The following is a 17,199-nucleotide window of genomic DNA, read 5'->3' as shown; positions in this document are numbered from 1 at the left end:
TAACCCTACTTAGCCTCCAGCATTTATAATGGTGTTAATTTTTTTTTTTAATTTATAAGGGGTGGTCACACACAGAGGCTTGTTGTGTGAAAGGGGTCACCCATATAAAAGTTTGAGACCCACTGTATTAGACAGTGAGTGGGGAGGAAGTTTCCAAGACATGGCCATGATCGTGGCACAAAACAGCCCTATCTTGTTCTCTTCCCCTCTGGCAATTCAAACTGCAGGGCTTGCAAATGCGAACCCACCCCGACTGGTTCCAGACAGGGGTGGGGTGGGTAAGCTACTGCTACACAGCCAGGGCTGCGTGTCCGCATCCCAGCCCCGCTCTGCGGCTGCAAGCTCGCCCAGCTGCAGCCTATCGCCTGGATTATATGTTCTCCCGCCTCTTGAGGGGGTGGGCCAGCGCGGGGGGGGGTGTTCCCCCCATTGCACGGGAGAGCAGCCCGGGGGGAGGGGGAAGGCAGGAGCGAGCCAATCCTAGAGGAGGAAGGAAACAGCGCGCAATTTAAACCCGAAGGCGATTGCAGATAAAGCGGGCGGGAGCTGGTGCAAGCGGGGCCGGGCTGGGAGCGGTGAGTGAGTCTGGTGCCGGGTGGGGGGCAGCCTTGGGTGGGCTCCGGCCCAGGGGGAGCCGCGGCGGCGGCTAGGGGGAGGAAGCGGAACCCGCTACAGTGTTGCAAGCCCGGGACCCTCCAGGAACAAAGACCGGGGTGGGCTGGGCAGCAGCAGGAGCCTCGCCCGTGGCCGTCAGCTGCAGCGCGTCACGCCGAGGGCGAGGTGGGGGCACGGCCCCCCGGGGCCCCAGCCAGGTCCTCTGCATTGTGGCCTGGCTGCTGTGGTTTTGCTGGGGAGCTGTTTGCTGCCCCTGCCTTTGTCAGCATCCCCATCCCTGGCTCCCCCCGTCCTGCCCCACCGCCGTCGGCCCTGCTGCCAGGTAGAAGAGTGACTCTGCCAATGGGCAGACTGGGCTGGGGCTCGGGAGTGCTCGGCTCCAGAGCAACGTGTGTATGGGGAGTGCTGAGAACCAGTGACCCAAACTGTAAACCCTGTGTATGATGGAAACCACTTCAAACCAGGAGGTGCAGCAGCACCCGTAGTTCTAGCACCTAAGCTGGGGTCTGTTCCTGCTTCTGGGTGACTGTGGGTGATGGCCCCCTCTGTGCCTCAGTTTCCCTAGCTGTCAAATGTGGAATAATGATGCAGACCTGCCTTTTATCTGTAGATATCAAAGTGCTATGTAAAAGCTAGGAATTGGTGGTGTAATCTGAGTTCATTACAGATTACTTGCCCTGTCTGCCTTTTGGGGGTGTGTGCGTGTGCACGTGCGCACACAAAGGGTCTAAAACAGGGGTTCTCAAACTGGGGGTTGGGACCCCTCAAGGGGTTGCGAGGTTATTACATGGGGAGTCGCAAGCTGTCAGCCTCCACCCCAAATCCTGTTTTGCCTCCAGCATTTATAGGGGTGTTTAAAACACCTTTTTATATATTTATTAGGGGAGGTCACACTCAGCCTCGCTATGTGAAAGGGTTCTCCAGTACAAAAGTCTGAGACCCACTGGTCTAGAACAAATTGTGAAGGAGTTTATGGAGGTCCTGTCGAACCTCAAAGTTAAAAACTCCTCAGGAATGGAGGTTGTTCATAACTCTGAAATGTTTGTAACTCTGAACAAAACATTATAGTTGTTATTTCATAAGTTTACAACTGAACATTGACTTAATACAGCTTTGAAACTTTACTGTGCAAAAGAAAAATGTTGCTTTTAACCATCTTAATTTAAAAGAAACCGGCACAGAAACAGTTTCCTTACCTTGTCAAATTTTTTTAAACTTTCCCTTAATTTTTTTAGTAGTTTAATACAGTATTTCCTGCTGTTTTGTTTTGTTTTGTCTCTGCTGCTCCCTGATTGCAAACTTCCAGTTCCAAGTGAGGTGAATGGTTGGCCTGTCAGTTTGTAACTCTGGTGTTTGTAATTCTGAGGCTCTGCTGTAAATGGTGTACTGTAATGTGGGTTAACTAGAGGTGGATCATGCCAGACTAACCTGATTTCCTTCTTTGAGAAAATAGCAGATTTTTTTTTTTTTTTAAGATAAGGAAAGTGCAGTAGATTTAATACACTTGGAGTTCAGTAACGCATTTGACACAGTATCACATGAGAAATAATTAAATTATGGTAGTTGCTATTGGAGATCAGTAAAAAATTGTAAGGTGGATCAGGAACTGGCTAAAGGGGAGAAAGCTATAAGCTTTTGGTGAAAGGTGAATTGGACTGGAGAGGGGTTAGTCGTGGAGTTCCTTGAGGATGGGTTTCTGGGATCAGGGTTTCAGCCAGCCACCTGCAGGAGTCAGGATAGGATTCTCTCTTTCTCCACCCTGCCCACCCCCCACATAGTGGGTTTTGATTTCATTCCTCTGAAGCCTTGGAGATGGCCACAGCTGCAGATAGGACACTGGACAAGGCTCTGAGGTGCCACCGAGCATTCTCTCTCTCAGGTGCTTGGCTGTCTGGTTCTTGCTTACATGCTCAGGATCTAACCAATCTCCAGATGTGGGGCTGGGAAGGAATTCTCCTCTAGTCAGGACGGTATAGGATAGGAGAATCCCAGTAAAAAGATGTCAGAGATGGGCATATGCACTGATTATGTTCACTACACTTCTGGTGTTTGTTGCAAGACGCTCAGTGAACAATAACAGAAGGATTGATACAGAGGGCCATAGCTGTATTAGACAGCACTGGGTTCAGAAGTGTGAATCCAGGAAAAGAGTAGGTTAAGAACTTAACAGAGGTATATAAAGCTACTGTTAGGGAAAATCGATATTAAATTTTATAAAGTGACTTGAAACTGTCTATTATTGTCTTTAACACCCAGAAACTGCACATTTTAGAAGCTGAACACACTTTATAACTGAACTTGCCCTACTCTCCAGCTACTATGCAAAGAACACAACATGCAATACCCACTTGGACAATGACTCTTGAGAATCAGAATATAACAGGAGAGGCCCTTTGATCTGCACTTCGCTCATCTTCGCGCGGTGCTCCGCTGTGTGAATGCACACAATAAATTGGTCTATCACGATTTCTCAGCAAAGATTTAATGGCTTGCTGAAGTGAGGTCTCTAAGTAAGGCACGGGTTATCAAACAGGTTTTGGGAGAGCTGATTGATCACGTGCTAGTATGTCGTCATTCCCGTGTGCAAAACTGCGTTTAAAGAATCTAAAAATATATTAAATGCTTTTCTACTATTCCTGTTTCACGTAACCAAGCGCTGCGGTTGATGAGGGCATATTAGCTGGAGGGGAGGGGAGAGGGTCCAGGAGGTTGTGTATGGGTGGGAAGGTATCTGCAAGACACTCTTTACTAAGATGTGCGGCACGGTTTTAAAAACTGGAGAACTCCTGTATTAAGACATCATTATGCATACACACTACAGTGCCTTTATTAATATGCAGTGAGGTGTTGAGAAAGCTAGTTCAGTTTTTTTCTTGGCTCACATTTGGATGCAATCACCTGGCTTTTCTAAACAGTGCTTATGAATTGACACTGTTCATTAATTCACCCTGGGTGGCTTGCTTATTAGCAAGAGTGAAAGTAATTTTAAAGATTATTTCCCAAATAATTTTGAACAAGCTACTGTATAGAAATCAGGAATGGATTGTTAACTATAACCTGTAGCAGATCTCTTTTGCTGGTAATACCATTCCCTATCCATTGTGTGTGCATTCTACTGCAGTTGTGACTTCAGCTGGTACCTCAAAGGGAGTGATCTAATTAACCAAGTTCCAAATTTAGGACATAATCTCAATATGACAGACATAACAAACTCTTGCCATTACAGGGTATTCATATCTTTAGTCTTGTATAGTAAACTTCGGTCTTAAAATTCACCGGGGCTGAAGTGAGGAGCTGGCAATGGGAAGTAGAGGGATAACAGGCCTGGGGGGGGAAATGTAAAACCAGAGTGGTGTAAAAGACTGGAATCTTCACTGAACAGAAATAGAAGCCCAAAGTACTGTTTGACTAGTAATGAATCACTTCTATCGGCTCTCAAGCTTTAACCAGTTTCCTCCTTCAATTGCAGTCTTGTACAGAACACCTGGGGAAAAGTTTCTGTTACATCTTTGTCTTTTTTTTTTTTTTTCCCTCAAAAAACATGGGTAGTTACAGAAATGCACAGCGTTTCCTGTTAAACCAATCAAATATGCTCAGCCTGGTACTTGTTGCTGGTCTCATGTTTTGAAGGGGATTTGGGAAATGAGGATGGGGCTTTTCAAACAACCTGTTGAATGTGCTATGCAATATGTTTATCTTTTATCATCTGGATTGATTTGTGTTGGGGCTGTGTTCTCATTTGGTGCATTATTTTTCACAGCTTTGTCTGATCCCCTTTGAACCAAGACTACTCCAAGAAGCAAAGAGTGATGGCATCAGTGTTCCAAAGTGTCGGGGCTACAATTGGCTGGAGGAGCCACCAGCTACTGGCTGACTTTGAAAATGAGAGCCCAGTGCCTGACAAATTTAGAAAGAAGCCTTCTTCAAGCTCTCTCAATACCCTCCGCATGTCTCTGAGAAAGCGAATGCCCTTAAAGCAAGTAGAGATGAACCTCAGTGAGAATCCAACTTGGGAAAGTCTGGAAGCGAAAGAGAAGCGACAAAGCTTCCGTGCTATCACAAGAACAGCAAAAAATGCCTTTGGAACAGTGTCCCAGGTAATGACCCTTGTAATGTATTATGGATGGCAGTTCTGTTCATAGTGTGGTGTCCTGTTTCAGGACAAATAATACCTAGCTCTTCTATACAGCACACTTCAGCGTAGATTGCAAAGTGCTTTATTGCCGGACATAGTATCTGTATTTTATAACTAGTAAATGCTTTATAATATATAGCTGGCTGGCTGCCATAGAGAAAGAAGAGCAGCACAAACTAGCTTTTTGCACAAACCAGGGAAAGTGACATGTAGGAAGAATATACAAAAAAAAAGAACTCTTGGTCATATTGTTTTGAGCAAAATCTCCAGCAACTATAAAACCGCTTTCCCTCTCTGAGTGCATTACGTGGGACATCACTAGAGAGACACTTTAAAAATAGTAATTGAAGGAGACCTGATAAACTAATGGATTTTTCTGGGCTCTCAAGGAACATGCTTTATGGAAACTTAAGAGGTCGGGGTGAGAGAAATATGGGACTTTAGTTATACTGTATTTGGAGGCAGGGGAGAAGATGGGGGTTGGACTAGATGACTTCCTGAGGTCCCTTCCAACCCTGATATTTTATGAAATCAATAGAATATCACCACTTACATAGTCTGAATATGTACTGACTGGGTTCACAAGACATACCTTATGGAAATTCCTAAAGATCAGGGCTGTTAAAAATGTGTACAGCCTTAATTAGACTGCATGTGGAGAAGAGGTCTAATTTTTAAAGCCTGATCTAAAACCGATTAGCCAATTGCTGACCCAAGTCCAAGTGTCGTGTCGTTTTCAGACCCAGCCATGACTGTGCCTCAATGCCTTGTCCTTGGAGCTCAGCCTGGTGGGGGGCTTCACGCTCCTCCGGCCTGTTGGGTCAGTGGCTGCATGCCCCTCTCCTACCAGCTGCCATGGCCTTATTGCACTCTGTGCTCAGAGTGAAGGGCCCTGCAACTCATCAGCACTTGGCTCCGCAGCACACAGTGCTGAGAGGCAGCAGCAGTCAGCAGGAATGGGGTGTGCAGCTACCTACGGGCAGACTTGACCCTGAGTGTGTGAGGTTTTCTGACCTGAGCTGGACACGTGTAGTCGGGTCCCTTTGGGTTCAGGTCAGGTTTCAGAGCTCTAGTTTGGAGTGGGGAGGGAAAATATTAAATAGCATTCCTGAAGATCCTGCTGGAATTTAGTCCTTGATCTGCAAAGTCACGGTTCTTTACATCCATGTGACCTAGATCGAGGAGACTTCTCCAGCATCTCTCTTGCAGCAAATAGTCTCTGCACCCTTTTAAAGTCACCGAAGCAAAGAGAAGCAGTGGAAATCCTGGGAATAGCTTTAGAAATAGCAAAACGCTAGCCTCCCCATATGTTAAACAGATGGCATGACCTTGGTATGCTCGCTAACTATGAATTGTTTCTATAATGGCACGCACATAGCGGGAAGAACTTGGACTAAGTGGTTCCTGCTAACTTTAAGCTTATTTTGCAGATGAAATGCCAAGCACTGGCAGCAAGGAGTTTTTGCTTATGTAAAGGCTGCGGAATAGGCCTGAGCACTTGTCTCATGGGACCAGCAATATCGGAGTTGTACCAATGAGGAGTTTTGCTGAATTTTTCATGCTGCTTGTGCTAGGTGGCACAAGCTATTTTAGGAAATGCTGCTAGCACGACCTGCTATGACTCAGAGTTTGCAAGTAGACTTGAAGCCCAGGGGAGAGCCCTGCGGGTTGAGGTATGTTAGCAGGGCAGCAAAGGGAAGCTTGTTTGTGCTGCTCTTCTTTCTCTAAACAAAGGCCTTCAGTTTAAAGGCATCTTTAACAGGTTCTAAAGGCAGGAGCCTGATCCTGCTCCACATGAAATCAGTGAGAACTTTGTCCAGGGCTCCTGTGGCAGCAGGATCAATCCCAAAGACTATCGGATCAAACGAAGCACACTGCTCCATTTCAGCACTATCAGAAGGAAGAGGCTTTAGCGCAGTGGTCCCCAACCTTTTTGTGACCAGTAGCACTTTCGTGTTTTCAGAAGAGCGTGGCAGCCACCAACAATTTTTCAAGGCTTATTTTGTATGTTAAATAATACAAAAAACCCCCATATTTAATATTACATAATATATGAAGCTGGAGAAAAGTCATGAGGACAGAGAACACTGGTGCCCGCAGCCCTGGAGTACTCTGTCCCCGGCAGGCGTGGGGCCCCAGATTCTCTTCTCTGCTGGGCACTAGGTGGGCCCTGCACCTTCCGGGGACCAAGAACACCAGCACCTGCAGCCCCAGAGTTCTCTATCCCTGGCAGGCGTGGGGCCACAGCTTCTTTCCCCTGCTGGGAACTAGGCAAGCCCCGCACCTGTCGGGAACAGAGAACACGGCACCCACAGCCTGAGTTCTCTGTCCCCAGCAGGTTCCCTGCTGGGCAGTAGGTGGGGGCACATAAATGCCCCAGCGGGCGCCATGTTGGGGACCACTGCTTTAGCAAAAAATGGCAGGTGTGCATCTAAGCCTGGCTCTAAGAATTGTAGCTGGGGTTGAGAGCAGTCATTCATGTGCTGGGATTTTGTTGAGCTGGCACACTGTAGACAGCAGTTCGTAATCCCAGATATGTCTGCCTTGCAGAAAATACAGAAGTCCTGCCGAAACCGCCCGCAGTCTCTAGTCATCTCTCCAGCTAAAGCCCCTGCAAGAAGAAGTGGCATCGCTTGCTCTGCCAAGAAGAGAAGCACCTCACCTCGAACTCCTAGTCGGAAGAATAGGCTGGCCACAATGACCACCCCATTGTCTGGTCTCACTTGCACCCCCATGTCCAGCAGGAGAGCCTCCCTTTCATCCAGATCTGCAAAGAGCTTGGTGGGGAAAGAAAGGAGGAGTTTCTCTTACTGGCTTGGAAAAGAAGCTGTCCCTCTCCGGAGATCAAGGAGAGCAGCAGCTCTAAAGAGCCCATATTCATCACCTATGCCTTCCAGCAGAAAGAGGCAAGCTGCAATCGTTTGTAATTCCTATTGCTGTTTTATTATTGTGACTAGAGTATCTGGCTACCTGACACACAGCAGCTGAACACTACTAATCTTTCCCGTTGAAACAATGTGCTGTTATAATGGTTAGGGAGGTAATAAAGTTGTTATGTGCACCTATTTACAGAGAAAGTGTTTGGCATAAAACTAGGTCATGGAAACTTAATTTTGCATGATGACGGAACAGTGAGGTCTCTTGCACCATTCGCATCCAATGGAAGGATGATATTAAGTTTACATCATGTAATTATGCCATTTCCAGTCTGGCTTGAGTTAAAGAAATGTTAACCTTCTAAATTCTGCATTGATGCTGTTTGTTTGATATATCACTTGGATATCGATTCATCTTCTTCTGCTCTGCATTTCCCAGAATTATTTATTTGTATTGTGGTGGTATCTAGGGTCTTGGCCCATGCCTGTGCCTCTAGGTGCTGTACAAACAGAAATATGGCCCCCTGCCATGGAGAGTGGACAAAGAAAGGGTTGTGGGGAGAAAAAGTATTTCATGAAGTGCAGAGATCGTGCCTTGCCCAAGGTATCAGGTGAAGACAGAGTTGGGAGTTCCACGCATGCCTCCTGGATCCCAGTCTAGTGCCTTAGCTCTGAAACCATCTTTTCTAGGTGCGAGGTGAATGGAGTTAAGGCATGATTAAGGCTGAACATTGGGATGGGGAGCTGTGGCAGTGGCTAGAGGCTTAAAATTTGACCAGAAGGAGCACTAGCGTATATATTGTAGATACTTCAGCAGTGGTAGGGGGCTGGGCTAAATCACCTAGGTTATGTATGTCTGAATCCTCTAATTGCATGCTGCTTTCTTCCTTCAGAGAGTTTGACTGCGAGTTAGAATCAGTCTCTTTGGGAATTCGCCGGCTGAAACGTCTTTCTCAGGTCTTCGATGATGTCATTGTGAGAGAGGAGAGGTAAGCAGTATTGCGATCGGGGGAGATGTTTATTTCTCCTCTCTAATGCTGCCTGGCAGGAGAGGATGGTATCACTAAAGATTCACATCTCCAATCCTGAGTCAATGATACTGCTAAATATAAATTAAATGATCCCTCGAAGCTCATAATCAAGATGAGTGAGAGCAATAGAAATGCCTTAACTGTTAATGCAGCCTCTCTGCTTTAAGACACTGCATAGTTAGACATCTGCAGACTGGCTTGCAGCTCCACCGAAGCCTATAACAAACATTCTCCTTGATTAGATACTGCTTGCTGTAAAATCAGAATCCTCTGCACCACACTCAGCCTCCGATACTGTATCTTGCCTGGTAACTCCTTGCAGCAGTTCTAAGTGGGTTAATAGCCCAGAATGGGGCCAGTAGAGGCTTTTTAGAATCTCATCGTAGAGGCACTTGACTTTTTCATTTCAATAAGATTATTTGAATGTTGCCTGAAAACTTGATTCAGATCCAAGTAACACCTAGAATTAGTTTGGCTTGTGCATTTGACAATAGTGTGTAATAGTCATTATCACAATCTTCCCTTCTAGTTGAAGGTCTTCTACACACAAGTGTGGGAAAGAAAAACCCTATCAAGAAAGGAAAATAACTCAAAAGTGGCAGAGTGACTTAGGAACAGCTTCAGTGACTACACCTGCCCCTAACTCACTCTGAAATTAACTAGATTTCAGGTTGAAAGGCCTGAAGTGTTGAGGGTCAAATTTGTTTCACAGGGATCATCAAAATAGTAACAAGATGAGAGAGTTGTTGTTATCCAGACCCAGTAAAAAAAAAAATCTTGATGTGGGAGCCTCTCTTTTGTAAGGGGAACTAAAGTTCTTGCACAGTGATTCTAACTTAAGAAGCTTTTGAAATGTGGGAGATTGCTGTGATTTTGTAATAGTTACCTCATTTAGAATGAGCATCTTCAAAGAGCAGCGTGGTAAGAGTTTTCAAATTAAAAAGTTTGGTGCCACAGTAATCTCCTAAACTTTCTCAAGTTGTTCTTAAAGAACACTGAACATATTAAGCCTAAATCTTGCCTCTTAATTCTACTTGGATCTGGTTTCAAATTCTGCATCATCAGGGGACTAGATCTAGACTACAGGGCCCTGTCTTGCAGATAACAAAAGCATCTGTATGTAGCTTAGCACTACATATCTTCTAGATCAGGGGTTCTCAACCTTTCTTTGAGTCCTCTCCTCCCCTCCATGCTAAAAAAACACCTCCATGGCCCACCTGTGCCATAGCCGGTTTTCTGCATATAAAAGCCAGGGCCAGTTTTAGGGGGTAGCAAGCAGGGCAATTGTCCTGGGCCCCATTCCTCAGGGAGTCTTGCGAAGCTAAGTTGCTCAGGCTTTGGCTTCAGCTCTGGGTGGTGGGGCTTGGGGCCCTGGCTTTCTGCCCTGGGCTCTAGCAAGTCTAATGCCAGCCATTCTTGGTGGAGCCCCTGAAAGCTGCTTGTGTCCTCCTGGTTGAGAACCACTGTTCCAGATAACTTGCCTCAGAAAGACTTGTGGAAATCCTGCACAATTCCAACTAGTTCTCTCTACCTCAATCATTTTTTTCATATGGGTCACATTTTCAGCTGATCAGGTGTGGACACAAGTGGCCAAAATCCTGAAAGAACCATGTGTCAATTAAATGATCATAACCATTTCAAGTTCACTAAAGCCTCATTCCTAATATTCATTCTCCCATCTGTTAGTGATATGACAGTTTCTCTCATTCGTAACTGAGGATAGTACCAACCAGGTAAAGTTGTTGTTCTTAAGCTTGCTTTGAATATACTTACTTCACTTGCATGTGGCTGAATGGAGAAAAACTGCTGTTTTCAAGGGAACAAGTACATACAAAACTTTATTAAGCACCTTAAAAAAAAAAAAACAAAAAAAAACCACAACCTTACTAATGTACAGAATCCCAGACTTTCTCAAAGGCATTAGTGCTGTGCATGCCTCTCCTAGCTGCAGTTGTAAGGCGGTGCAGCCATCAAACCCAGCTTCAGCTGGTGGATTATAGGTCACTGAGCCCTGTGTGGGTTTCCACTGAAACAATAGTTTGACTTCTGTGCAAATAGCTGTTTTTCTCACCCGAGACCAGAAAACATCTGGTACTAATGTTTTGTCTCTTCAGTTCTCACGGGTTACTCACTAACAATGTAAAGCATGTCAGAAAAGTGTTACTCTGGCTTGCCTAATTGTGTGTGTTTTACCATTCTTAATGTCTAACTTTTAAGACAATGCTGCGTCAATAGCAGCAGTTGACGTCTTTCTCACTGGTGTTTAAATACCACAATTGCATGTAAGTGGCTCTGGAACAAGCAAAGTTCTTCACTGTTAATTTCTGAACATGTCTTCAGCATCACTTCTCCAAACCTTCCCATTAAGGAATTCCCATAGAAAATAAGTTAAATGCTTACATTATCTTCACTTGAAGCTGCACTGTGACATCTTTAAATGTTTGCACCATTGTGTTGAAGGGGTGTGTGCTAGATTTTTTTTATTTAACGGGAAAGGGGTAGTGTGAGTTGTTGCAGGTGTTTTAATTAGGAACAAACAAGAACATGCTGGGGCATGAATGCCTGTAGTGTCGCATGGTAGAAAGTGGGGGGGGGACTGTAACCACTAAATGACAAGTTGATCATGTTACTTCCAGTGGTAATGCATGCTGCTTACACACTAGCAATTCAGTTCACTTTACTGCATATTTACATGCCTTCACTTGCTGGTTTTGAACATCTATTTCTGTTGGAAAAACCCATGACTTTTACAACTTAATATGTTGGAAAGAGGATGCCATACTTAGTTAGTTTCTACCTTAGAGTTGCTACCTTCTGATCTCCACTAGACATGAGTAGGAGTCTGGAGTTTTTCCTCCAATTAGGCCCTGTGCAGATAAACTTAAAGACAATGGCTATTTTGTTTTTTTAAAACTTTCCATCACCCTTCACAAAACAAGCACTGATGTAAAAGCTATGTTAGACATAATGTTTAACATTTAAGCAAAATTAGACCATCCCTATTAATGTTTTCTTCCTAATCTGTCTGCTGCTATTGCTGACCACACAACAGATAAACAAATTCTCACTTCAGTCATGTTTTTAATGGCCTTCATAAAATCTGCTCAATATACCAGGCACACTGTTTACTGACTTCTGCCCACTTTCCAGCAGCTTGTGTATACTGAACTACCAACTAACTTTACCCATTACTCTGTTTGTTTATTAATTACACTCCTTTATTCTCTGCAGAGAACAAGCAATATCCAAATATCAGTATCTAATGGCACAAAACTTGCGATCCGCGCATCGGTCTTGGAAACTCTCCCAATCTGCTTTCAGACAGCGTGCGAGGAGGCTCCAGCATGCAGTTGCCATTTGGACTGAGATGGCCTTAAACAGTATTAACGTGTGAGCAAATGAAGGATTAACTATATATGGGAGTTGGAGGGGTGTACTGTCTGTTTGGATTTAAGTGACTCTGCTTTGAATAAGCCATTAACCATTTTTAGAATACTACCTTTTCAGTTCAGCTCAGGTCTTTCCTTCTGTGGATTTCTCCTGCCAGCGGCGCAGGGATTATATTAAAGTGTATCACATGACCACCCCTGTGGTATTGCCCAGCAATGGAATAATGAACTGAACTCACTTAACCAGGACTTTCAAATGAGACAGGTGTGGTCTAGTGTATTGAACTTTAGGGCTGAGCTAACTACTACTGAATGATTTTAAGGAAAGACAAGAGCATTGGTGTTTGACTCCTGATCTGTGTAACTGGGTATACTTGCTTCCTATACCTCCCTCATGAGATGTTGAGGACTTAAGTTTCTACAGAGCTTTGAAAACTAAGAAAGCACCAATGCCTATGCTTTCCCAAAGTGCATGAATTTCATTGAGATTTCGTGGCCTTAGGTCACTTAGCATAAAGCCTTCAGAAGCACTTGTGTGCCAAAACCATAGTATACAAAATGGTGTCTGGCTGTGATTTCAGTACTGTGGTTGACAGTGGGGGTAACTAAAAAATCATGGAATTCTGTCATTACGCCAGAGTGGCACTGAAATTACTGCCTATGTAAATTAAGATAAATAGAATCAAGGCAACTTTAATTCAGGATGAGTGTGTCCACGCAGGAATTTAACATTGCTCAACTAATTCAAGCCTTTGGTTTATTCAGATTAGCCTTCCTGAAGGTGCCTGTGTAGATAAGCCCTGGGTGATTGAAGTCAGAATGTGTGATCCTTCCTCCCCCCTTAAAGTTCACAGGGTGTGACTGACTGTCTAATGTATCTATTCCATTTTTAACTGCTAACTGTTAGGGCTTCATTTGTCTTTCATGCTACTACTATAAGACAGCTGAGGTAAATATTGCTCTTGGAAAATGTACACACAGCTGAAAACACTAACAGTTAATATACTAAAGTAACATTATAATGTTTGTTTTTGTGCAATGGCACTAGTTAATGTTAGCATAAAATTATTAGAAACACTTATTCTTATTTTGATATAAAAATGTCAGGCTCTATAATAGAGGTAATCTTAGTTTAGCAAAATATTAATTCTCTAATGTTTCAACAAACAAAGGAGTCCTGTTTTCCATAAACTTCTAGAACTCCGCACCAGTGCTGTTCCTTGAGCTGTAGCTTTTTTCTAAAGAATAAGTAAACAAAGGGGTATTTGTTGTTTTTAAAGCAATCTGTGTCAGTGTGTAGCTACAAAATACTGACATTTAGAATTTTTAAACTTTATGGCTGTTTGTGTGAATTCTGTTGCCACTATTTCAGATGGCTACAATATCGCCCTGCTTCATTCTCCCCATAATATTCTAGTAGTATCGAAGTCCAAACTTTTGTAAGCAATCCTGCACCAATGCCTGAATGCTGCTCCATCTATATTTAAATTGAGATTAACTCTCTTCTTTTGCCTGGTGACAAACCAGACTGTTTAAAACTTTGTAATGCTGGGCTGGAACTCCTTCCTATTTGGATTTTAAAAAGTAGATAAGATTTATTGTTAAGCCAGGGAAGAGCTTTTATTTCATGTTTTACTGGTATGTACTGATCCTTTATAAAAAAAAAAGACTTTTCATAACAGTGATGGCTTGTTGTTGAATGCTATTTTCAAACTCCCTGCCACTGCCCCTTAAGAAAAACCTCAACCCCTGGTTACTGTTCATCTTGTAAGGGGGAGAAATGTTTATTCTTGCCATTTGTTACTCAGTGCACTCAAAGCATTTTTACCTATTATAGGTTTTGACTAATTTAATTAAAATCAAGGGGACTGCCTGGCTTGTGTAGCTAAGGGACAAAGAACCACATTTTGGAAAGATCCTGCCCATCTCCTTTTTCTGCTTGAAGCTCAGCTGGCAATGCTGCCTTACAGCAGGTGAGGACCTAAAGTTCACTATTTTGACTGAGGCCATGGCTACACTGGAGAGTTGCAGTGCTGCAACTTAGTAACTGTCCACACCTGCAAGGCACATCCAGTGCTGCAACTCCCTGGCTGCAGCACTGGCTGTACACCTGGTCTGCTTGGGGTATGAGTGGAGTGCTGCTCCGCATGTGTGGCCACCAAAAGTGCTGTAATTGGCCTCCAGGGTATCCCAGAATGCCTGTTCACAACAAACCGGAAGACCGGGCTTCCCGGAGCTGCTTATCTAAAAAACAAACACAGCTCCTGTTTGCTCGAGTAGAGAAGCCACAGGGAGGGGGGAATCCATGTTGGAGCTTGGAGTGCATAATTTGCATTTAGTGAATAAGAGGGGTGGGCTTGAAACTTTTAAAATGATTGCAGGTTGGTGATGTATGTTCCAGTCCTTAGAACTTGCAAGCCAGGGAGCTGACAGCTCCAAAAATCCACTTTCCCACTCACCCCCCTCTTCTGAAAAGCATGTTGCAGCCACTTGAACACTGGGATAGCTGCCCACAATGCAGTGCTGTCCCTACACAGCTGTATGAAGACAGTTGTAACTCCCAGCACTGCACACCTCCAAGTGTAGCCATACCCTAAATGCATGGTAGATACAGCTGCTCAAAACTAACTGTGCCATTGGGTAGGTCTTGGAATTGTACCCATTCTGAACAGGTTGATCAGGAGCATAATTCTTGGGGAGCTTTCGCACATCAATGTAAAGAAAAACCCACAACGCTGTCCACTTAAAGGCAAAGAAGGCTTTTATTTGACTAGCTTTTTATAAGATTTTTAAAAACCAGCTCACATCAAAATCTAGACCAGTTGTAAAAATCTTACTCCTTAGTTCATAATGTTAAGAAATTCATTATTGTACAGGTTTTTTAAATTTTTACAAGGCAGCCATAGGAAATATAAACATTTGTCACCATAGATAGAACCTTCCCACTGACACTATTTAAAAGTATACACTTGGTAAAACTGTAGACTCAAAGACCATGTACAATTTCAAGTCTCCTCACAGGGATTCAGTTATGTCTTCCCACATAAATAAGTATGTTTTGGGGTTGGGGTTCTGCCATGAGACTGCTGTTCCTGACCCTTCTAGACCCAGAACTAGCTTCCAATATTTAGAACTTGCTGTTTTCCACAACTTTAGTGTTCCATTTTACACATAAACCTGCCTCTACTTAGTCAGAGAGCCGGTGCTTTTCTGGGTAAGGGGAGGCTAACTCACATTTTTCCACCCCTTCCTTTAAAACTGGGCCTGCTTTTGGGAATACTATCAAATTTTAAAATAATTACAGGCCAGCTCATCATCCCCTTTTCATGGATCTGAGCCAAAAAGGGGAGTGTCAGCTGTGTTGTTTTCAACTCAACTCCCCCAGGGAGCTCCATTCCAAGCAGGATGACCGGCTGCTCTGTGTCGCCTGGGAAATGAGTGTGTTTTTATACTCACTCCAGTCTGTAGTTAGAACTCACTCCCACCCTCCAATCTCCTGTGGAACAGCTATGCTTCCAGGGACAGTGAGGTCAGACACGTTAGGTGGTGGGGTGAAATGCCTAATTTCTCCACTCCCCAAAGGGAATAACCAGCTGGAAATTCTGTGACTCCACATTCAGAGTTTTCAGTCCCTTAAATAGGAAAAAGAGTGAGGTAGAGGAGATACTTCTATTAATAATGTAGGATTAAAGAAATGTGTTTAAAAGCAACTTGCTGCTATTGTGTTAATGCATAGTGTCAGTTAACTTTCTTGTGGTGTGGATAGTGGTAGGGGGGAAATGTTTTTCCTTTTAGTGCTGTTCTTTACCAATTGTTTTACGTTCAGACTTGAAAAATTATAGGGGAAAGTGCTCTTGGCTATTGGCTTTTAAAACCAGATTATATGCAAACAACTGGATTTGTTTAGGCACAAAACTTTTGCAGAGTGGAAGCAGGGCATCCTGTTCAATAGAACCAGGTACAACGGCTGTTTACATGCTTTCTGTGCCCCACAAGAGCATGAGAATTTAACAGAAGTGTCACCATCTTAGCTAATATGAAACAACTTAAGCTTTCTTAGCATATGGCTTTTTCTGTCTCCCTATAACTCCTGAAATATGCCCTAGCTACTTTGAAAGCAGTAGCAAATAAGAGGAGAGGGCCCTCTATGTTCACTAATACCATCTTCTAAAGTCTGAACTCTCTAGTATAAAGGCTGCTAGATGTACTAAATAGTGGAGAATGGAACACGATTAATGCTTTTCTTCCCATCTAACCATATCAAAACAGCAGCTAACTCTTGAACCCCAGTGACAGAGAAGGACAATAGATGCTGTGTAGTTCACACCTAACAAAATAGTATGCTGAATAGATATAAAACATGCCACAGAATAAACAAGAAAACTTTGGTCAAGCAAGAAGATTTTGTTCCAAGAGCACTAGTGTAGGCAAACATGTACTTAAACATTTTAGTGACATACTCATAAAATTTGGATTACCATTACTATGCATGTCTGTGGAATATTCTGCACTCTTTACAATGCTACTTTTCCCCCCAAAAAACAGGACAACAAAATAGACCAAATAGCTATTGTAAAAAAATGCATACTTGTTACAAATTTGCTGTGAAAGCTTTACCAAAACTTCACATAGGGTTGTTATGAAGTCAGTAAATATATACACACATGCACAACAAACACCACAGCTTTGAAGGTGTCTCTTCACAATAGCTCAGATAACAGTCCACCACTGCTAGTTAATCAGATTTTTTTTTTTACAGTAAAACTGGGTCCATAAACATGGCAGAGAAATAAGTGTTTCTCATCACAGCCTACCTTCCTTGTGCATTTAACTTTAACTGCTATGACTCCTCACTAAAATATTACAGTACATTTTACATTTCTGATTACTCCCTCAGTTCACCTGGGCAGAAGACTGTGCTTTTCCATATCAAGCAGTCAGGAGGCACTAAAGAAATTGTGCGCTAAACCTGTGTTCTGCGAGCACCCAAAACTTCCTTTGATGTCTTAATTCACAACCAAGATAATTTTGAGTGTGGGTATCATTTTCTGTTTTTATCAATCTGCTAATGAAAATTTTAAAAAGCACTGCTAATCCCCTTGGTGAAAGTTTAAGCAAAACTGAATGAATGAAGACTTAAATTGATTTTGAAA

At 43.4% G+C, this 17,199-nt stretch overlaps 1 protein-coding gene across 2 annotated transcripts; it reads left to right on the top strand.

Moving 5' to 3' along the window:
* The first annotated feature begins 285 nt into the window (after positions 1-285).
* On the top strand, positions 286-13,727 carry PIMREG (PICALM interacting mitotic regulator). 2 transcript variants are annotated; one of them, XM_032779462.2, is made up of 6 exons: positions 286-575; positions 4,376-4,712; positions 7,301-7,656; positions 8,520-8,615; positions 10,344-10,390; positions 11,889-13,727. In XM_032779462.2, the coding sequence occupies exons 2-5, from the start codon at positions 4,425-4,427 to the stop codon at positions 10,372-10,374; spliced, it is 771 nt and encodes a 256-aa protein (XP_032635353.1). In that variant the 5' UTR covers positions 286-575; positions 4,376-4,424; the 3' UTR covers positions 10,375-10,390; positions 11,889-13,727. The 2 variants fall into 2 exon arrangements, with proteins under 2 accessions (XP_032635353.1, XP_074930015.1); XM_075073914.1 differs by lacking the exons at positions 286-575; positions 10,344-10,390 and having other exon boundaries at positions 4,414-4,712; positions 11,889-12,125.
* The last annotated feature ends 3,472 nt before the right edge of the window (positions 13,728-17,199 follow it).

Source organism: Chelonoidis abingdonii, chromosome 20 (assembly GCF_003597395.2).
Source record: "Chelonoidis abingdonii isolate Lonesome George chromosome 20, CheloAbing_2.0, whole genome shotgun sequence".
NCBI classification, from domain to species: domain Eukaryota; kingdom Metazoa; phylum Chordata; order Testudines; family Testudinidae; genus Chelonoidis; species Chelonoidis abingdonii.
The sequence above is the reverse complement of the archived record's forward strand: the minus strand, read 5'-3'. Positions and strand labels throughout refer to the sequence as shown.

Bases quoted from the DNA above. Each gene is read 5' to 3' on its own strand.
- PIMREG (XM_075073914.1), top strand. From the start codon at position 4,425: ATGGCATCAGTGTTCCAAAGTGTCGGGGCTACAATTGGCTGGAGGAGC. The intron at 4,713-7,300 runs GTAATGACCCTT...TCTGCCTTGCAG, and splicing joins CCTTTGGAACAGTGTCCCAG to AAAATACAGAAGTCCTGCCG. The intron at 8,616-11,888 runs GTAAGCAGTATT...TATTCTCTGCAG, and splicing joins GTCATTGTGAGAGAGGAGAG to AGAACAAGCAATATCCAAAT.